The following is a 23,143-nucleotide window of genomic DNA, read 5'->3' as shown; positions in this document are numbered from 1 at the left end:
TAAACGATGTGAAGAACGCCTAGTGTGTTCTTATGTCACGATGTAATTAGTGTATATGCAAAGTAAGTTTATGCAGGTACATGAATGATAAATAAGTTCTACGCCTGACATAGTAAGTTAGGATGCCAAATCCCTCTAACTTCTGTTGGACATAGACTTGGCATGTGATGGCGTAGTTAAGGACTGCGGGCCTTATACGAGTTATAGACGATAGATGAGAACGTAGTTAAGGACTGTGGGTCTTATACGTACTTCAGATAGGAGCCAGCATAGGAAGGGACTGTGGTTTTTATACGTGCGGTGATTGTATTGTGGTAGCATAGCGGAGGACTGTTGACCTCGTACGTGTTATGAATTAGGTTGCAACATAGGGAAGGACGACGGACCTTGTACGTGTTGTGAATGTAGGATGGTATAGGGAAGGACTGCGGACCTTGCACGTATCATAAATGGTGAACATAGGTAAGGACTGTGGACCTTTTTCGTGTTCACGACCTTAAGTATAGGTATAGACGGCGGACTATGAACAAACTCTCGGTGGACTGAGGTAAGTATTAGTATGTACGTATGATAGAAGGGTAACTGGTTAATTATGGATACGTATCTTCGGATGTGCAAGTATGTATGATATGTGTATGTATTGTATGCCGACTGATTAACTAGAACTCACTTAGCGTAGCTGACTTTTAGTATGCACGCATGTGAGTAGGATGAAGGAGCTCGCTTGAGGGAAACACGTGGCATTGAATAAGAGGCCGACATCGGAAGACTCAAGACGTTTATGTTTAATGTTGTTTATTTTGAAAGACAAGTTATGTAATGTTTTATGAAAGTTTTTATATTCCGCGTATGTTTTTATTAACTCTGATGACTAGAACTATGTGAATGAGTAAATCCAACGTCCAAATGTGAGGAACTGGTAACGGTGCCTTACATTTTGTCACTGAAAAAACTATTTGCAATGAAATCATAATCGGAAAACTGATCTTAAGAACATGTAGGTCATTTTAAAGTTCAGATAAACGCAAAAACCGCGATTGCCGATATTATTGTCCACTTAAACCCTGCCACCAGTCTATCAAGCCCCAAAGCACATTTAGCATATATGTTTAAATGATATCAAAAACCTATTGGTCTCACACCTTTAGAGTTAAGATCCAGCTACCCCATCTCAAGTATAATAAAGACAATTAAAATCGGGTTGAAGCAAACTCGTTCAACCTATCACCGTAAGATAAGAACCCCTTAATGGTAAGAAGAAAATACACTTAGATGGAATTATGAATCATAGGTCAAATGAGGTCGTACGAGCATGCCCTAAATATTATTGGACTTTGTCCTATATATATTCCATAAAAATTATTTATTGACTAAAAACTTTCGAGCCCTAATAGTGTATCCTCAGAGTCACTATCCCCTTGGTAAGACGTAAACTCTCAGTTTTGTTTAGTATGTGCACTTTGACCTCTTTTTCTACTTTTGAGAATGCTTCTTTGGCATTTTTCAATACATAACTTTTCTCACTGTTTTGCTTTTTCGAACCAACTTTTGGAATACTTGAACTTTTCTTTCTTTTTTCTTTTTTTTATCGTGCACTTAGGCATTTTTAACCTATAAATATATAACTAAGACAAAAGCTCATATAAAATTGGACATTGCGAGCGCCACCACTCTTTATTTATTTTCATAAAATGAAGTGGCGTGCTAATTGAAAGTGTATTTAATTCTAACCACCTTAGGGTAATCAACTTATGGTAATACTCTCTATGCCTTATCGAATTTCAGTTTCACTGTCCCCCCCTTAGATGAAAACCCAAACAAAAATCTCAGATTAATTAAGTTTATTCACTATATGCAACGGGAAACCTTTCAAGAATAGTTGAGCCTACCGACACATCTCAAACTTAGTATGTTTTCTTATATACTATCTCTTAATATTAGTAGTTTGAAAGACCAATTTTCAATTTCTCTATCATTTTTCATTATTTACAAAAAAATAAATTTATAATTTAAGGGACAGTTTTCAAATTCTTGTGCTCTTTTTTCTCTCAATTTTTTTATTTTTTTTTAAAATTTATATTTTTGCCGAAAATATCAATTTCCCATCCCCAAACTTAAATTTCACATTGTCCTCAATGTGAGAAAAAGGAAACTACGAATAAAATTATGCAAAAATAAAAATAAACTATGAATTGGAACATACTCCCCTGATAAATTGACGATATGCATCGTGAGTCGTGTTACATGCCCTCCAATTCAAGCGCGATCAGCAAACTATCTTTAAATAACGTCATCTTTCACGAACAAAAGCAGCAAGCAAGTGGCATCCCCACACTTGTTTAAAACCATATCTTATCAACTATCTCATAAGCAACCTTGGAACAACCTGCAAGTAAGAGAAACACCCGGTAGAGCAAAGAAGTAAAAACAAAATAGAAATAAAAATAGAAAAACAAGATAGTACCGGGCTGCCTCCCGGGAAGTGCTAAGTTTACAAAAGAGTCTTCAGCCGGACTCGTTCCTGAAACCTCAATCAGGAGACTTCTCCTTGATCCTCTTCCCATCAGTGCTCCTCAACACTCTCCCTTTACAATTAGTTGGGAAGAAAATAATTTCCAACCACATGTAGGCCCAAAAATACGCATTCGGCTCGATCCACCCATTATTGAAATTATGAGAATATGACCAACTCCACACACTTTGATTCCCGAGCCCAAATATCTTCCTTCTTAGGGCTCTTGATTTACGTGGCGATCCACGAACGACTATTTCTAAAACATATCCGCTTTACCGTGCAGACGTGGATGATCTTTCACAATGAGATGCAATTCTTTACTCTTCAATTCTTTAGATATCTCTTGTGATTCCTCTTTGACATTTAGTCTCTTAACCGGCTCCCCGAATAACAAACCTTCAAGCTCCTCAATATCTCTTTCGTGGTTAAAATCTCTCTCATCCATAGTAGCTAAACCAACCAAATCATCACCAAATTCATCATTAAGCTCGTCCTCCAAAAGGGAATACGCTCCTCTGTCTTATCCTACAACCCAACATCCTCAAACTTGATTGTCAGCTCATTAAATTGTATCTGATACTTTAAGCCCGACCGGAAATCAACCATGATATTTAAAAGTGGTGCTTTTGGATTAATGCTATGGATGACACGTAAAACATCGTATAATATCTCTGCTGGATGTGGTATGTGATCCATCATTACTCCAGATGAGTCTTTACAACCGATAATATTCCCCATATTATCATACACCACGCATACTTTAGGTTGACAACTGTTTTTATCTAGGTGGTCCATAATTGCCTGTATTTCTGACTCCAATATAGTTAAACCTCTTTGATCCTTATGCGGATTTTCTTTAAATCTGGTTTGGTAGTAACACTCCATGAAGATCACTGCAAAGATAAAAGTAAACAGAAAAGGATCACGAGCACCAAATAGTAATAAAGTAAAAAATATATTCAAGAAAAACTAAACTAATTTAAAGCAATTAAAATAAACTATTTTATCCTAACTCCTACGACTCAAAACAGACTCGAAAAACAAAAATAAAATAAAAACTACTTAAGACTCCTACGACTCAGAAACAAAAACAAAAACAAAAACAAATAGCACGTATATATCAAGCAAGAATCAAAGCTAATAACGCAATCGCCAAGAGTCCCCGGCAACGGCGCCAAAAACTTGATGTGCTAAAATTAGTCTAATATTTATTAACTAAAAATAAGCTAATATAGACACTAAGTAATAAATCTAGATTCTTAACTTAACTAAAACTACTAACCGGCAAGTGAACCGGTCGACTCTAGTACAGCTAAGTAAGTCCGGATATCGAACCCACGAGACTCTTTTAATTACGTAAACTAGCTAAATTAGACTCAACTACAGATACGACTATTTATATATTCTTAAATGGGGGGTTTTACTAAATACTAATATTAAAACTAATTAATAAAACTTAAGACGACTTAAACGTGGACTTAACTCTGATATGACAAGTAACCACCTAAGCTAGAATCCCTAATGCATCAATTATCAAATGGTTGGAAAATGCTAAGTTATGGAACCATGATCTTAAACTATTCACTTAATGGGAAACCGAACAAGACCCTTGACCCTTCTCAAGAAGAAACCTATGGAATCCTAATAAGCAATTATAATTACCGGTTTTAATTAGACTCACTACCGATCGCTAATTTATTTTATGACAAGTACCTCCATAAGAAATTCTACCTTACAGCACGGAAATCAAAGGTGGTCTAATGAACTCACTCGACTAGATAGACAAAGCTGATAAATCAAACCTAGACGGACTCCTTACAGAGAACTAAATCTAGCAGTTTAAACCAACCAAGATCTATCACATAATCTATCACCTTACAGCTATTTAGATTATCAGCACACTTAGGTCTACTTGATTTATTAATATTGTTCCTACGGTATTATTGCAAATCAACCACAAACTAGTCAAAACACACAGTAGATGACCTAACATAATCTTATTATATGACAGACAATCATCAAGGAAACTGTGAAACAATAAAACTCATCAAACAATCCTAAGCACACATATGCATTGAATGAAATTCAAGAAACCTATTACTTAATCATAAACCATAGACGAAAACAAAATCTAAACCAAAATCCAATGTCAACAAAAGTTCATTACAAGCCTAGGCGGTCTAAGGGTTTAGCCAACAACCATACTTAAGAACAAAAGAAAATAAATTGGTTCAAATAATGAATTCATAAAGATAATAATAAATTCAAACCAATAATAATGATGTTTGGTTGAGTAGGTGTTTAACCAAAACGATCTTTGCTCGAACCATCGTGTTCCTCTTTGCGGCTGACCTTCTTCTCTTTTTTCCTTTTTGCGTTAAAATCTGACCAACATGCCTTGTAGCTGCTGCCGTCAATTAATTCTCCACCATATGTCTTCTGTTTTCGTTATTATATTTTTTTTATCATTGACTTGTGGCAAAAGAAACAATTTCTTTCTCTATGGGCTGCGCATGTTTCTGTTGGGCCACTACGAACTTATTTTGTATCCTCAAATCCATTTGGGTTTATGCCTAACATGATTTATTTGGAGAGTTTACTCTCACGTGGCCTGCATCAGTTTGTTACACCACAAAATCAATCAACATTATATGATAATATAAATATAATAAAAGTCTTATTTTAACTCTATATAACTTGCTTAAAGTTTTACTTGTTATTTCAAGTTTAATATATATTAGCTTGTTATTATCAAAACCCTTTAAATTAGAACCATGAACCATGAACGAGCATAATTTAATAAAAACAACCCTAACTATACTCAAAAGTGTAGGAAATATTATTTAAGTAATTTGAATGGATCCTCAAATTATTTTTTAAATTTAATAGTTACAAAGAATGTAATCATCTACGTTCGTATTATTATTATTATTATTGTTATTATTATTATTAATAAAGTATAAAAACCACTCACGTAAATTGGATTCTAACAAATATTTAAACTACAAATACAATATTATTAACAATTAGTCACAGTCAAACACCCACTCATCAAAGCTATCACCTATCAACGAGAAAATTCTGAAGAGGTGGCTGTGAAGCCCGTCTATTTGTATGACGACACATATTTTGAAAATATTGAAGGGGACGAAAAGGCTCTTGCTACCTTAACTTGGCACTTTCACTTGAAATTGCCTTAGAATTTAGAGAATTACAGTATGCTAAGGCTTTATGGGAAGCCCTTATTGAATTTTGAAAATAAGCCGACAAGACCTCATACGAGGTAAATCCGACTGCAATGGGTGTAAAAGTAATAGCCCCTCCAGTTGCAGGGGGTTTGGTTACTGCTGGCTCGAGGGATAACATGCAACCGCAACTCTGGCTACAGGTGCACCTTAAGTATCAAAATAATATATTAATATCACTAATTCTTGCATAATTGAATATTGAATTGAAACCAAATCATAGTTTAGTATTGCTATATTTTCCCTAATTATTTGATCTTTATCAAGTTAAGCTATAAACATCCTGTTTTGGAGTTTTTCATTTGTTGACTTGTACATGAGTTTTCTGTATGACTATAAGAGTATTCGTATTAGATATTAATGATAAATGAATGATTTTTAATGAAAAAAAATATATTTAACAATGACTATTGGTGAATTGCATATACAAAAGATTATTTGTTATCTACTGTGTTTGAGTTTCAAGATAATTCATTATTTACCAACCTCATAAACGATTTCACAATTTGATATCAGTTTTGAAAGTGTAGACCAACTGACTCTGAAAAGTCAAACTTAAGGAGAATAGGAAGCAAGTTTTCAATGTTTGATGATTTTCTGTAATCTCATTGGTTAATGGTTTAATTCAGGATGAAAGGGAGCTAAAAAGGCAGAAAAGGAAGCAATCCAATAGGGAATCGGCTCATAGGTCCAGGCTACGCAAGCAGGTAAACAATTGGTTAGAGGTGACAAAATGGGCAGGTCAATCGGGTCAAATTGTCGGGTCAAGTTAACCTGACACACTTTTTTCATTTAACATATTTGATGTGATTATAAAATCTTTCTATAGTTTCTACCCGTGTGAAGTATTTATTACATTTTTTATTTTTCATCTGGGGTCAGGCAGAATGTGATGAGCTGGCGCAAAGGGCTGAAGCTTTGAGGGAAGAAAATTCTTCTCTCAGTACCGAAGTGGGCCGCCTTAGGAGTGAGTATGATCAGCTTCTTGTTCAAAATGCAACCCTCAAGGTAACAAAATGCAACCCTCCAACCTTTGCTTGTTTTTTTAGTTTGTTCTCGATAGTATGTTTCTTTCTATATAATATTTACTTTGTGCATGATCTGATTCAAGTGCTTTCACTATTAGTAAAAAAAAAAAAACTCTCCAAATATCACAAATGAAAAGTTACTGGGGACCAACATAATTTTATTTGTAGTTAGGGGGTGTAAACGAGTCGATCTCGGTTCGTGATAACGGTTTCACGCTCGATCTTGGTTTGGGCTAGGCTTGTTTGTTATTTATTTATTACTTTATTATTTATATTATATATATTATTTTTTTCGCATATATATATTTACAATTATCATGTATACGTGTAATATAATATTTATTGTTTAGTAACACTTATCATAGTTAAATATATAGTAACATTTATTATGTATTATATATAAGTTTAATGTTAAATAAAAAATGCTATAAATAGTAGACTGGCTCGATATATGAAGCGCGAGCCTAAACGAGCTTAATATATTTTTTTATTATGTATTATATATTTCGCTTATATCAAGTGTGAGCGTAAATCAGCTTGATATATGAAGCTCTGGCTGATTCGAGCTTTTAGTGAATCAGTCTCGAGTTGCTCCCAAGCAGCTCGGCTCGTGGATACCCCTATTTGTGATTCATAACTGCTAACGTGCGAAGATATCATTTGGGATTTAAATTTTTATCAATATCGGAAATATTGCATGTATCCATAAATGGATATTGTAGCGTTCATGTTAGGGCCAAAGTAGTATATTATTCACTCATGTGGTTTACTTTAGAGAAACGTTAGCACCAAACATGGTGATTTCAACCCATTTACTTATGAATAAGTCGATTCAAGTTATGTTTCATACAGGAAGTAGGTTAACGGGGTGAAAGCCCCTAAACAACGCATACGATCTACTAAATCACTTCTATTTTGTATGGTATTAGAGCATTCTCAACCGGTTCCTCATCCCTATCTCTATAATTACACTAAAAAACACTACATTTCTCTCTCCTTTTCAATTAAATAATACTTTTTATACCTTTATCATTACAGTTTTCTCTCTCCTCTACTCACAACCAATCCAACAAATATTAAAAAATAAATAGGGGAAACAATGTTTCCCCAAATGTTTCTCCAAATTTACAAAAAATCACTACATTTCTCTCTACACCCTATAATTTACACTCACAATCACTTACAACCTCACCCTATAATTTGCGAACTCCCCTCACATAATTATAGAGAATGGAATGAGAATGCTCTTAATATAGTTTTTATAATCATGTTTAACAAAGATATTCTCAAAAATTTGAGTAAATAAAGACATGGCCCGATGCGTTTAACTGAGACTTTTATTTTTTTTACAGCAACGACTAGAGGAAATTTCTGGGCGAGAAGAACCGACATCTGGTGCGAATGAACAACAAACGGGCAACGAAGATCATGAGGGCGGGCAGATATAACTTGTGCAGAATCATCAATGGTGTTCTGGGTTCCCTTAGAGCATAATCTAACTATTAGGAAACAAGAAAATATGTGTTTTTACAATAGCCGGATTACCTTCTAGTCAAGCATTTATCAAACACTGACCTTGTTGTCTTTTCTTAGATTAGTTGAATAACTAGAAGATTAATTATTATTTTTATCCATTGTTCTCGATCGGCCGATCTTTTAAGGCCCGAGGAATCTGGATGTAATGTAGACTGTAGTGTGACTTTAATGCTATGCCCTTGTAGGTATTCTGATTTTTTCATGATTGTATGTACTAAATATGATTAATATGGTTTGCTAACTAGAAGTGTTTATATGGTTCTTATGATTCTTTACATAAAGTTGTTTCTAAATACAATTAAAATGGATGGTTTAGAAATTTTCAACCTACGCTGAATGGTTTGGTTCACGGTTTATGCTTAAAGCCAGGTAAACCATGTAAATCATGGGATTTTGAGCTTTATATAACTTACTATATTGGATGTGTGCTTTATTTATTTTATACACAGAGTTGGTCTTTTCACTTTTAATTATTGGAAATTATTGTTTTTATTTATAAAGTCCTAATAAACACTAATGGTTTGGTTTAGTTTGGTTTTAATTTTCAATGGTTTGATCATGTTTTACAATGGTTAAAAACATTTGCTAACAATCTACTCATGGTTTAACTTAAAAGCCGTCAAAATCGGTCTGTAAATGTAAACACCTCTAGTATTGAACACATTGGATTCATCTACACATATTTGAAGGGTTGGTAACATGATAGCTATGAGATGATGTCACTCCTACGCATATGATGCTGGCCTTTCGGTTATCAAGTCACATTACCACCAATCATTTTAGTAGGTTTATACATCATTAGAGTTTGGTATTTTATGTCGTGACTCTACGTAAGTTACTCATGTGTTACATTCATGGGAGATTGTTTGATATCATGTGACATTACTTTCTAACCGACTTTAAGAAAGGGATTGTGTATAATATCGTAAGAATTCATCACATGAAACTAATGATTATGATTTACAAGTGTTGTATTATATAAATAAGGGTTAGGCTAAAGACACCTCAAACTATGTGTGTGGCAGACATGAATTGTTAATGAATGCACACCCTTTCTCTATCACATCAGTTAGTTCATTTGGTATATGAGCGTGCAGATAAGTTAGTTCATCTGGTATACAAGCGTATAGATAAGGTGTAGATGCATATAAATCTGGTTATGAGCACTGGATCGTAACACATGTGATACCGAGGCCCTAAGATAACTAAGAAGGCTAACCACTGGACCGTAGCGCATGTGATATCGAGGCCCTAAGATAATTTAAGATCATCATTGTTGTCATTGGTGTCCAATTAGCTTAATTTTCTATGTTTATTGTGTGAATATGACAATTTGTATATATAGGTAAGAAACCCAATTTATATATTTAAGGCTTGAAAATCATTTTGATTCACTATGTATTGTAAAGTTGTAATAATGAACAACATACGTATACACATGTAATGACCCTTGACATCATCTCAAAAGTTAAAAATTTAAGTTAGCATAACTCACTAAAACAGAAGATCCTCGATGTAATGGATAAGAAGTTACGAAAATTTTCTACCAACCCTATAGATATTTTGGCTCTTTAAAAAAAGATCGATAATCAAAATAAAAAACATTCATGACAACGAAATAACACAGTGTAGAAAATGTGGTTGACATACGTTACACATGTACCCAAAAGGAAGTAATCAATGTATATCTATAAATATATTTGAATCTTAATCCAGATATAACTATTTACAACACCCCCCCCCCCCCAACCCTAATAATTAGAGTAACCATATGGGCACAAAGCTCTATATAAACTAAGCTTTTGACAATTGATCAAATATGGATAGAATTCAAAATATTATAAACAGATTCAAGGATTGCAAAAGTCATATTCTTGGTAAGTTTTGAAAAAGTTGTTATATGTAGTGGTTGTGTCCTCACTCGTGACTTATTCACATTGTAAACATGTCACATCAAGTGTATTTCTTTTTTAATTTGCTCAACATACGAAATTAAGACTTGACATTATCTTCTTTTTATAATACTTTAATTTAACTCTTAAACGACTTTCAATAAACAAATTTGTAATCAATTGAAGAGGTAGGTCCCAGCAAAGCCATGTTGGACCAGCAAGACTCACCTTGAAGAGGGACGTCTGCGCAAAGACCAACTGGATCCGCAGGACCCACCATGCTCAGAGAGATGAAGACCTTACACGCAGTAAGCCAGCTGTTCCCGCAGGAAAGCCTCCCTTGGTAAAGTACCCTGCCTGTTCCCGCAGCTGCAGATACAAGCCAAGAAGGAAGGCTACCCGCACTAACAGTAAGGCTACACGCATAAGGCACTAACTCTTATACTTCAGTAATGTCACCTGAAAAAGGAATGAGCAGGGCGGTAATATTCCCGCCCAAATAAGCCAGTCCGTAGGCTTCTAGAAGATCTTTTGTACTATACCTACCAAGGTATGGACAAATAGATAAGATCTGGCAAAAGCAACCCATGAACCAATCACAGGGTGACAGCTCACCGACAATAGTACAAGGAGCAGCACGCTACAGTACAAAATGTCACTATCAGCCGCTGCCTACCCACCAACTCCCATCGTGGCACGAACATAGCCCGTAGTTGGTGGAAAAGGAATATTATACAGCTGGCTGTACCTGCTTGGAAACCTACCTTCGGCTATAAATACTCCAACACCTTGGAACGGTATCATCATCTTCTCTCTAGCTATTTCTCTCTATATACACTTGTATTCAGAGCAATCTAGTCTGATTCTCACGCCGGAGGGTGGTCACAAGGAGGAACCCCCCCCCCCCCTTCTCAGTGACGAGCTCACGGTGTCTGTTTTGCAGGTCGAGAAGAATAACCATCTTTGCTGTACCTAACCCTCGTGGGAAACATCTACTTAACCCCCAGATTATCCTTAATCTGCCGGGGCCATTTAGTGTTTCTTCATTGGCGCCATCCGTGCATTAAGCTAGAACTAATTCTTTTTCTCAGTTTTTTCAAACTTCTGGAAAGATGGTTAAGGTTACACCGACGCCAAGGCCACCGAGTGACCAAGAAACTCCGGTAACCACAACCCCAGCTACTGGGGGGAACACCAGTGAATACATGATTTTTACGAACACTACCCCGGTTATCCAATCCGAGGCAAGTGCAGTAAACAATCCTCCCCTGGGATTCATTGATACCCAGGTGGAGAAACAACAGACGAGACTTCCCCAACAAACACTTGAACAAGTTAAAGCTTGGGCGGAAGCACGTCAGAAATAATTCCAGGCTGAGTTGGACGAACGTTTACGTTCACTCCAGCAGGCCAATGACAAATTCGGAAGCACTAGACAACAGCTCAACATGAGCAACGATTGCGAGTATGTGGATGATGAAGATTGGAAAGAATCTGACAGTGACGCAAACCCTCGTCATAAGGAGAAAGGGAAGCGTAAAGAAGACTTCCACTCGAAGAGAAATTTCTAGGAAACCTTCAAACCAAAGAACACGGGGGGAAACCCACGTGACTTCTACAAAACTTTCAGACCAACTGTTGCGAATGCGGGAACGTCCAAATTCGCAAGGGACATTGCGGAAGCAATCGCTCCAAAGAGTGCCAAACAGATGTCCAACATAGGCACTTACGATGGCATATCTGACCCGGACGATCACCTGAATAGATTTATAGCGGGGGCAACCGTCAGTAATTGGACGGAACCCACGTGGTGTTACATGTTCCAAATGACGCTCGTCTGGGCAGCCAGAGCGTGGTTTGATCGTCTACCGGTCCACCACATCTATGATTGGGCAGACTTCCAGTACAAGTTCAGCCAGCACTTCAGTCAACAAAGAAAATATACTGAAGAGCAATGGACGATCCTCAACTGCATCCGAGAGGAAGACGAATCTTTGCTAGACTTCATCACTCGCTTCAACTCAAAGAAGCTAAGTCTGGGCACTATTAGCGAAGATCTTGTTCGCGCCGCTTTTTATCCAGGGCGCTGAGTACCCAGAGCTCATCCTCACGTTGACGGGTAAGGATGGCATGCCATCCACGTGGGATGCCATCATGACAGCAGCTAAACGCTTCGCCGAGACGGAGAAGCAACTGGGTAGAAATCTTCCCCAGAGCACAAACCTCTACACGCAGAGGACAAGAGAAAATAACGTTCGTACCGCCCGACAAAATAAAAAGAGGAAGCTTGGTATTTGGCAGTCAAGGATAAACTTTGACACCTCATCCAGCTCTCGCCCTCTATTAGGCGGAAGGGACAACACGCACTCGTCAAACCGGAATCCCAGATGGACGCCACTCACCAAAAGCGTCACCGAGATATTTGCCACCGAGAAACTCCCATGGCCAAAGGCTCCGATAATCCGACAGCGTCATAACGCTGATCAGAGCAAATCCTATGACTTCCACGGGACAAAAATCCACACCACGGAGGAGTGCACATCTTTGAAGGATATCGTCGAAACATTCGTCAAAGATGGGAAACTCACACACCTCGTGGCGTCAATCAAGAACGGAGGGAGGAATGACAATCGATACAAGGGCAATGGACGAAAGCCCGTCGACATCAGCATTCACATGGTTCATGGCAACGTCAGAGGAAGAAAACGACGAACAACAGAGCCAAGTGCGTGGAAGGAAGCCGAAGTGCGCTTCCCGCGTGTGCCAGGAGGGCCCAACAAAGAAGGCCCCATAGTCATCAAAAGCCAGCTGGGGCACTACATCACCTCCCGCACTCTTGCTGATAACGACGCTTCGTCAACGGTCATGTACAGGCAGTTTTTCGACAAGCTAGACGACGAAGACAAAGAACGCCTAGAAACGGTTTACGCCTCGATGGAAGGGTTCGATGGCAGCACAAACACCCCCTTGGGTATCCTATCTTTCCCCGTCACTCTCACGGACGGGAAGTACTCCCGCATAGAAGACGTGGACTTCGTCGTAATGAGGAAGCCACACCACACATACGACATTCTCTTCGGGAGAGATGGGATGGCAAGATTTAATGTCGTGGTGTCTTCGGTCCATGGCATGATGGGATGGCCAACAGCTGAGGGTGTCGTGATGATCACGGGTATTCCCCAGGTATGCATCGCATCTGTCTCATCTAAACCCAAACCAAAGATGGCTAAACCAACCATTACCGAGCCGGAAGAATGGGCCTTCAATGGCAAGTACCCTGACCAGGCCGTTACCATTGGCCCAACGATCACTAATCCCACACGCACCTTACTCAAACGCTTATTGCAAAAAAATGCTGACATCTTCGCGTGGACACCAGCTGACATGACTGGTGTACCCCGAAGTAAGGCGGAGCATAAGCTCAAGTGTGACCCGGCTTTTACGCCGGTCATACAAAAGCGTCGCGTAATGGGTCCGGAAAAGGCTAACGCGTGTAGAACCCAAGTCAAGGAACTCCTTGACGCAGGCATCGTACGCGTTAGTAAATATCAAACATGGGTTGCAAATCCTGTTATGGTACCGAAATCCAACAAACAATGGCGCATGTGCATAGATTTTAAAGACCTAAACAAAGCATGCCCCAAGGATTGTTACCCGTTACCCGAAATTGACCTTAAGGTAGATTCGTTAGCACCGTTTCGCCTTAAATGCTTCCTTGATGCGTATAAGGGATACCATCAAATCCACATGGCCGTTGACGATCAGGACAAACCGCATTTCGGACGCCCGATGGCACATTTTGTTACCAAATGATGCCATTCGGACTTAAGAATGCTGGGTCCACGTACCAACGCCTGATGGACAAAGAGTTCCATGCCCAAATCGGGAGGAACTTATAAGTTTACATGGATGACTTGGTCATCAAAAGCCTTGAGCCAGAGGCGATGTTGACAGACATCGAAGAAACTTTCAACACGCTCAGAAAAATAAACATGAAGCTCAACCCGAGCAAGTGTTCCTTTGGGATGGAAGAAGGGAAGTTCTTAGGAGTCATCGTTACCAAATATGGCTTCAGAGCGAACCCTGAAAAGGTCGAAGCCATTATAAAAATGGAATCACCTACTACCATCAAACAGGCTCAGACACTGAATGGACGACTAGTCGCACTTAACCGCTTTTTGGCAAACCATGCGGATAGGTCGTTCCCATTCGTGTCAACATTGAGAAATTGCTTGAAGAAAACGCACTTCCACTGGACACCAGAAGCGGAAGCAGCTTTTCAAGAGATTCGGTCACGGTTGATCGAACTCCCAACGCTCACAGCACCAGAAGTGGGGGAGGAATTAATTCTCTACCTCTCCGCCACAGACAGAGCAACCGGGGCAGTCTTACTAGTAGAACGAAAAGGCATCCAGATGCTCATCTACTATGTAAGCCGCGTCTTAACGGACGTGGAAACCCGGTACTCTACCCTGGAAAAATTAGTCTTAGCACCTGTACAGGCTTCACGCAGGCTAAGACGATATTTCCAAGGTCACCCAATCACCATTCTCACCAACTTCAAACTTGCAAACGTTCTAGGTAAACCCGAGTTGTCGGGACGCCTAGCCAAATGGGCAATTGAGTTGGGGGAATACGCGATAAAGTACAAGCCAAGACCAGCCATAAAAGGCCAGGTCTTGGCCGACTTTATTGCGGAAGTCCCCGCATCGCGGGAAAAAGAGTGCCAGGAAGAGGCTCAACCCTCTCCAGCACAAGACATTAACGATGTCTGGCGACTCTATACTGATGGAGCAGCCAACAACGAAGGTTCAGGCGTAGGGTTGAAACTAACTAACCCGGCAGGCCAAGAATGCACTTACGCTATTCGGCTTGATTTCCCAAGTACGAACAATGAAGCGGAGTACGAAGCATTCTTGGCCGGATTAAGAATTGCGCGTAAGATGGGAGTGAAAAACTTGGAAGCCCACGTGGACTCCATGCTAGTAGCCAACCAGATAAACGGGACGTACACGGCCGTGAATGACATAATGGCCCTGTACCTTGCACAAGCCAAAACCCTTATGCGCGATTTTAACGATTGCAAAGTGGTGCACATCAAGCGAAGCGAAAACAAATCTGCAGATGTGTTAAGCAAGCTTGCATCGTTGGCCTTCACCCACTTGGGAAAGGACATCCGCGTTGAACTTCTTGGAGCACCATCAGTCCCGCACAAGGAAATTTGTGTCATCCAAACCGGCACGGAAACATGGATGACACCAATCATAAATTACCTTGCAGCGGGTATACTACCAGAGTCGAAGACACAGGCAAGAAAGATACGCTGTAAATCACTGAACTATCAACTTGTTGATGACATACTTTACAGGCGTAACTTTCTTGGCCCACTCCTCAGATGCGTTGACGACCAAGATGCCGACTACCTCTTAAGGGAAGTACACGAAGGCATCTGTGGAGTACACGCAGGTCCACGCGCAGTTGTAGCTAAGCTAAACAACGCGGGATAATTTTGGCCGGGGATGCACACGGATGCGCTGGCCTACATCAGAAAATGTAGGTCCTGCCAGCTTTACGCACCCAACACGCATCGCCCGAAGAACGAACTTGTTCCAGTCACTTCTTCATGGCCATTCCAGAAGTGGGCCATCGATGTGACAGGCCCATTTCCCACAGCAGCAGGAAACGTTCAATTCCTAGTGGTAGCCATTGACTACTTCACCAAGTGGATAGAAGCAAAACCCCTAGCCCAAACAACCGCAAAACATATCAAAAAATTTATTTGGGAATTTATTATTTGTCGTTTTGGACTTCCACAGAATTTGGTGAGCGACAACGGCACCAACTTTGCTGACCAGAAGCTACAAAAGTGGCTGAAAGAGCTTCAAATCACCCACACCTTTACTTCAGTCCGCACACCCGCAGGGTAATGGTGAGGTGGAAAGAGCAAACAAGAGCATCGTCGACGGCATAAAGAAAAGACTCTTGGAACATAGATCCGACTGGGTGGACGAAGTTCCACATGTCCTTTGGGCAAACAGAACGCTAAAAAAGGCAAGCACGGGCGAAACCCCGTTCAGCCTCACCTACGGTACTGAAGCCATGGTTCTAGTTGAGATCGGTCTACCCTCACCAAGAGTTATAACTCAACCAGAAGACAATGATGCGGAAAGACGGTTAGATCTTATGCTAACCGAAGAGCGCAGAGACTTAGCCGCAGCGCGTGAAGAGAACTATAAGCGACAAATGCAAAAGTACTACAACACGCGGGTGAAACTCTGCAACTACAATGTCGGAGACTACATACTGCGTAACAACGAGGCTTCGAACCAAGAGCGCCCAGGAAAGCTGGCCCCGGTCTGGGAAGGGCCATACATTATTAAAGAAGTTTTGGGAAAGGGCGCATACCGGCTCGAAAGGCTCGATGGCACCCCCATCCCAAGAACATGGAATGGAGCTCAATTATGCAGATGTTACATGTAGATCAATTCCGAACTTGTAAAGAAAAGGCCTAGAGCCACTTCTAATGGAAATGATTCTCCTTATCACATTGTGTTGATAGCCTTACCTTTATACTTATGAACTGACCACACTGATATGCCGGTATTCACCGCATAAATAAGTGAGGGAGGAAGTAAGTCGTTGCGTGTGGAAAGCGGCACAACCCGCATGAACACAAAAACAGTAAATATTTCTAAGGGGAAGATGAGGAAAACCTTCACGCAGGTCAGATATAGATAAAGTTTGGTCATCCTACTAAGTGAACGTGACGGTCCTACCCGCACAATCATGATAGAGGAAACATAACATTAACCTATAATCTGACACGCGTCGAAAGGTTAACTTATTCAAAACACTTAGAAAATTGCTAAGTTAAACTAAAATATGCATGAGCAAATCATATAATGTTTACAAGGCAAGGCGTTAACAAAACATTTATATTCACAATAAAAGTTGTTCAAACATTACAAAATGGCTAGGTATCTACCCGCCTTCTAATAATACAAATCTATCCTAACGGTTGGAAGGAATCTCAAGATTCAAGCTTCGGGACCACTTCCTCCAAACCCACTTGAACCCGCACCATCAGTCGGCTGCGGCGGTTCGAGGAAAGCTTTGAGAACAGCTAGCCCGTCATCAGCAGCAGCAACTTCGTTAACCTTCTCCACAACCGGATGCAAGAAGGCAGCATACTGGTTCACAACTTGGTCATAGGCAGCTTCAGTGTTAACATCGTGTAAAGGAAATTTGGAAGGCGGGATGCCTTTCTCTGCAAATCCTAGACCAAGCAAGAAACCAGCCTTCTCCCCATCCTCATGAGAAGCGTTGAGGGCTGAGCTCATGGCATTATCATAGGATGTATTCGCGAATATCCGATGCACAACCTACAAAAAAATATATATATTAAAAACTTTTCTAAGTATAAAGAAAAGCACAAAGCAAAAAATTATGGAGCTATGCGTACCTGCGGCAACGCTTCTCGTAGAAGCCAATCCTTAGTGGACAGAGCTTCTTGAAGGGTAGCTTGAGCTTGATCGCGGGCGCGTTCGGCTTCATTCTTGTTTAGGTTGGCAAGCAACACGTCCTTGGCAGCAGCCTCTTCAACGCCTTTAAGCTTGCGCTCAGTGCGATCAAGCACAGCCCTCTGATCCAAGAGCTCATGTAGCTTATTGGCATCCTCTAAAGCCAAAGCCTCATGAGCCTGCTGAAGCTTCTTCAGTTTGGCTTTCAGCTCTTCATTCTCATCGCGCAGAGGCTCAGCAACGGCTTCAGCTTTGGTGGCCCTTTCAGTGGCATTACGCGCAGTTTCCTTAGCCAACCTAAGCTGTTCGTTAACAGCTTGGGTAGCCTTGGAACGGGCCTCATGCCTGGCTTGGATCTCGGCCTCAAGATCCTTGAAGGCCTTTTCTTTTTCAGCAGCAGTGGCGGCAAGCTTCTTGTTCTCCTCCCGCAGCGATCGCACCTGAGCCCCCTCCAGGCTACGCGCAGTCTTCAACTTGTCGTTTTCACGACAAAGTAACTCGACACGCGGCTGCATCCGGGCGAGAAGAATTCGAAGCTCGTTGGACAACCTGCCCTCCTGGTAGCTAGCCATAGCCTCCCCCAATGCACCGCTTGGAGCGGCATGGCGCGCCCAGTCGACGCAGTCTGCAGCCGTCCTGAGAGTCGTGCCTCGGCGGATATTCCACCTTGGCGCATAGACCTCATTGGAATCTGAAACTGCAACAAAAAACAGTTAAGAAAAAATGAATTAGGAGAAATAACAGGCCAAAGTAACCCCACGCACCTGTAGGGTCGATAACAGGCCGATAGCCGCTAAACCCATCACCTGAACCTAAAGGATATCCATCCAAGAGGTCAAGGAGATGGGAAGGAGGCAAAGGTTGGACTCCCTCATCAACAGAGGTAAGTCTAGTGGTTCCAACTCTAAACATACCTGAAGGCCCCAACAGAGGTAGTCGCTGACGCCGAATGCGACAATGCAGAAGCCATTGAGGTAGACACCATCGGAGATGAACTCATTTGAGATGTACTCATAACCGTGGTAGCAGCCGCAGATGAGCTCGCGGAAAATGTCACCGCCGGTCCAGTGAAGGATGTAGTAAAGATGGCACTGACGGCCGGCTGAGATGACGTCAAGACCGGAACAGTTGCTTCAACAGTATGAGCAACTGGACCGGTACCAGAAACAGGCGCAGCCGCCTGGGTCATCGCCTCGGATAGGTTGACCAAACCTATCGTCGTGGGTCCTGAACCGCTTCCTCCTGCACCGCTCTCGAAAGCGGATAAGTCCACTCCTGCATGAAGAAAAACAAAAGATATTAAAAACAAAGGCGGAAGGAAATGCGGAAAAGGTACACAAAATATACTTACGGGTTTTCTTAATCTTGAAAGCCCTGACAGGCGGAGACGGACCCGATGGGACTGGCCTCTTCACGCCAGTCACCGTCGCAACGCTTGGTGGCTCGGAAGTGACAGTCGTCTCAACCTCTGGGACAATGGTCTCGTCACCACCACCAAGGTTCCCCGCCGCCTCCTCACTTTCAGTCTCGGAATCAGACTGATTCCCCAGGTCGACGACGGAAGCAACCTTCTCCTTGCCCTTCACGCCAGCAGCCTTCTTCTTCCTCACAAAGAAAGGCCCATCTGCGGATCCCTCATCGGAGGATGACAAAATCAGTGGAATTCCAGCAGAAGTCTGAGCATGAAGAGGACGAGGATTAAAGAACTCCTTACCTGGCCGAGTGGCGCTTAAAATTTGGTGGCCTGGCGGGTAGACCTCTACGAATCTATTCGCCGTCTGCTCCAAAATGGGCAAATCGTTTAATCGAGATCACGAGTACCCAACCGTGTGGGACCACCAGTCTCCCGCGGATGCAAGAGAGATTGTAAGTCGTTCCCATCTGAAAAAAAAAGAACAATGTTAGAAGAAAAACCCTAAACCAACACAAAAGATGGAGCATACCGTAAGGGATATAGTTCAAACCGTATTCAAGGACGATGGGTATTTGCGGCGTCCCAGACCCGGCATCCTTCCACACGCGGCTCATCCCAAGCATCACCATCCCAGACTCCGCGAAGCGATAAACCGGAGTCTGAATCTGGGAGATCTTGGTGAACCATTCCGTCTCCTGGTAATTGGAGGCGTGAAGGTTAGGAAGTGCCCTCCCGTTCTTGAACGTCATCGCGATGGGGACGACGCGAGCGGAGATGTAGAAAAACTCCCGCTTCCAAGAACGAAAACTACGCACAGTAGCGCAGATCTTCAACCCCTTGATCCGAGTAACAAGGGTATACCAACCCTGGATACACCTCCAGGTGTAGAAGGTCATCAGACGGTCGACGCGGGGCTCGATGTCAAAAATACGGCACACCCATTTGAAATGGCGAACTTTAGCAATCGCCATTGGGTGCACCTCCGTCAAATGCACACCGTGTTTCTCCAAAACACGGTATACGAACTTCGTTAATGGGAATCTTAGATTCCCATATATGAAGAACGAGGCGTAAACCCCTATCTTGCCCTTAGGGGCATCGTACACCGTCTGGTTGGGCTCCGGAAACTCTGGCTCATACGGCTCCAGCATGAACTTCTTGACGATGTAATTGTATACATCGACAGAAAGAGTACACTGGCACTCGCCAGCAGTACTCTTATCGTCCTTATCGGACGTAGACGTCGGGTTCTCGAGGTAAACGTCAGACTCCTCGACGTTAACCTCGGGATCATGAGTAGAAGAAGACATTTTTTAAAAAGTTAAAGAAAGCGGTTTCAGGAGAATGCTCGCCGGAAAAGATGAGTATTAGCCGGAAATTGCTTAAAAGGAAAAGAAAGATGAAGTGAAGGTATGGGACGAGATACATCCTCTAGCCCCTTATATACTCATCGCAATGAATGCGATGAATTTAATGCGGATGAGAGAGAAAGCGCAGGCGCAATGACAGGGCGACACGTGTGGATACAGCAAGCTGGCAACAGGTGTCGGAATGGCGCGTGTCATGAAACTCGCGCCCATGCGCCTGAAAAAGCGTCCTGATTGACCACATGCTGTCACGTCGTCATAACTTCCTGCACGTCCTGAAACCGTCAGAAGACGCCAACGTCCCTTCAACCGTTTGGACTGTCCTTATCCTTTCACCAACTCTCCGAATTCCAAAAAGATTCAAAAAGATTCAAAAATAAGAGGGAATATACCCCCTTACCTTGGAAAATAAGAAACCATAAGACAAGTGCGGGTACAGTGTCAAGGCGAAACCCTTCACATACTTAGCACCTGCAGAGAATTGAAACCAAGAAGGATCTTATGGGCCATGCTTGCGGAAAGAGAAATAGCACCCCCGCATGGCGGGAACGTTGAGAACGTTTGAAGCTTCAGGGTGGAATTGGTTGTTTAACATAACTGATCACTATGTCAAACTACCAAAACCTCGTGGAGAATCTACACAAGTGAAACTCAACGCTCCCGACTTGCGAGGGGTTACACACCTACCCGCATCATACCCAAAGATCAGGCAGAAAAGTCGGGAATTTCTGCAAGTGACATTAGGAAAACTGCGGGAAGAATCCCCACGGAAAACCTTAAAAAACGAAAAACCTTTTTCAAAACCCCTTGCTTAAAGTCCAAAAGTTCCCCTCACTTATTAACAATTCATGAGAAGAACAATGGACTGGTGGGACTTGAAGAGGTAGGTCCCAGCAAAGCCATGTTGGACCCGCAAGACTCACCTTGAAGAGGGACATCTGCGCAAAGACCAACTGGATCCGCAGGACCCACCATGCTCAGAGAGATGAAGACCTTACACGCAGTAAGCCAGCTGTTCCCGCAGGAAAGCCTCCCTTGGTAAAGTACCCTGCCTGTTCCCGCAGCTGCAGATACAAGCCAAGAAGGAAGGCTATCCGCACTAACAGTAAGGCTGCACGCATAAGGCACTAACTCTTATACTTCAGTAATCTCACCTGAAGAAGGAATGAGCAGGGCGGGAATATTCCCGCCCAAAAGAGCCAGTCCGTAGGCTTCTAGAAGATCTTTTGTACTATACCTACCAAGGTATGGACAAATAGACAAGATCTGGCAAAAGCAACCCATGAACCAATCACATGGTGACAGCTCACCGACAATAGTACGAGGAGCAGCACGCTCCAGTACAAAATGTCACTATCAGCCGCTGCCTACCCACCAACTCCCATCGTGGCACGAACATAGCCCGTAGTTGGTGGAAAAGGAATATTATACAGCTGGCCGTACCTGCTTGGAAACCTACCTTCGGCTATAAATACTCCAACACCTTGGAGCGGTATCATCATCTTCTCTCTAGCTATTTCTCTCTATATACACTTATATTCAGAGCAATCTAGTCTGATTCTCACGCCGGAGGGTGGTCACAAGGAGGAACCCCCCCTTCTCATTGACGAGCTCACGGTGTCTGTTTTGCAGGTCGAGAAGAATAACCATCTTTGCTGGACCTAACCCTCGTGGGAAACATCTACTTAACCCCCAGATTATCCTTAATCTGCCGGGGCCATTTAGCGTTTCTTCATCAATCGATACAGGTTGTTACGTCCTTCTAATTAACCAAGAACGAACACATCCGTTAGTTGCTATATATGGCACATGTATGAAAGGCGAAGCTATCATGCACAATCTTCTTGGTGGTGTATTTGAACGGAAACAATCAAACGTTTCCTATTACATTACGTTTAGATCTAACTTATAATGAAATTAAGCAAGAAGTTAAATGAATATCCGAACTTTACCATCATATCAGACTGGGCTACCCATATTCACTTGGTAATCATAACAATATTTTCACATGCCTATAATAAACTCATAGTATAAAAAAGATAATTCATAACTTTTCATAAAAAGATTGTATCATGAGGCACCCACAAAATTCATAACATTGTCAATAAGAAAAATGCTTTAGCATGTCAACAATTCGCATAACAATGTTCGTCATTAAACTTCCAAACAACTTTAAAGTTTAAATGTCAATGAGTGCAACAGTAAATATCACAAAACATTCTAAATCATAAATTATATATATATATATAGGGGAGAGTTATTCTAAAAAGAGATAGTTTTTTAAGAAGACTAGGAATAAATCTTAGCCATTAGATCATGTTAATCAATGGTTGAGATTTAAAATTACAAAAAACCGTCATAGTTTCCTAGAATTACTCTTTTACCACTATAACCGACATAGTTTCCTAGAATTGTTCTTTCACCATAGGTTGTAGTGCCACATATCAAAAATTTATTGGTTCTTACCATTCTTAGGAAACTCTTTATTTTTATTTGAACCCTTTATATATATATATATATATATATATATATATATATATATATATATATAGGGGAAGATTAACATACAAATAGAAAAATGGTGCAAAGCGTACAAACTAAAATAAAGTTGGAGGTGGTGGCATTT

The 23,143-nt window shown here is 41.3% G+C and overlaps 1 protein-coding gene across 1 annotated transcript; it reads left to right on the top strand.

The window, feature by feature from the left end:
- The first annotated feature begins 5,806 nt into the window (after nucleotides 1-5,806).
- LOC143630775 (transcription factor HBP-1a-like) lies at nucleotides 5,807-8,524 on the top strand. Its single transcript, XM_077099691.1, has 4 exons — nucleotides 5,807-5,903; nucleotides 6,390-6,467; nucleotides 6,643-6,768; nucleotides 8,141-8,524. Exons 1-4 carry the CDS (start codon nucleotides 5,814-5,816, stop codon nucleotides 8,234-8,236), a joined length of 390 nt encoding a protein of 129 aa, XP_076955806.1. The 5' UTR covers nucleotides 5,807-5,813; the 3' UTR covers nucleotides 8,237-8,524.
- The last annotated feature ends 14,619 nt before the right edge of the window (nucleotides 8,525-23,143 follow it).

Source organism: Bidens hawaiensis, unplaced genomic scaffold (genome assembly GCF_021521415.1).
Source record: "Bidens hawaiensis isolate Kalapana, Puna unplaced genomic scaffold, B.hawaiensis_p1.1 tig00005823_1, whole genome shotgun sequence".
In the NCBI taxonomy this organism is placed as follows: Eukaryota; Viridiplantae; Streptophyta; class Magnoliopsida; order Asterales; family Asteraceae; genus Bidens; species Bidens hawaiensis.
The sequence above is the reverse complement of the archived record's forward strand: the minus strand, read 5'-3'. Positions and strand labels throughout refer to the sequence as shown.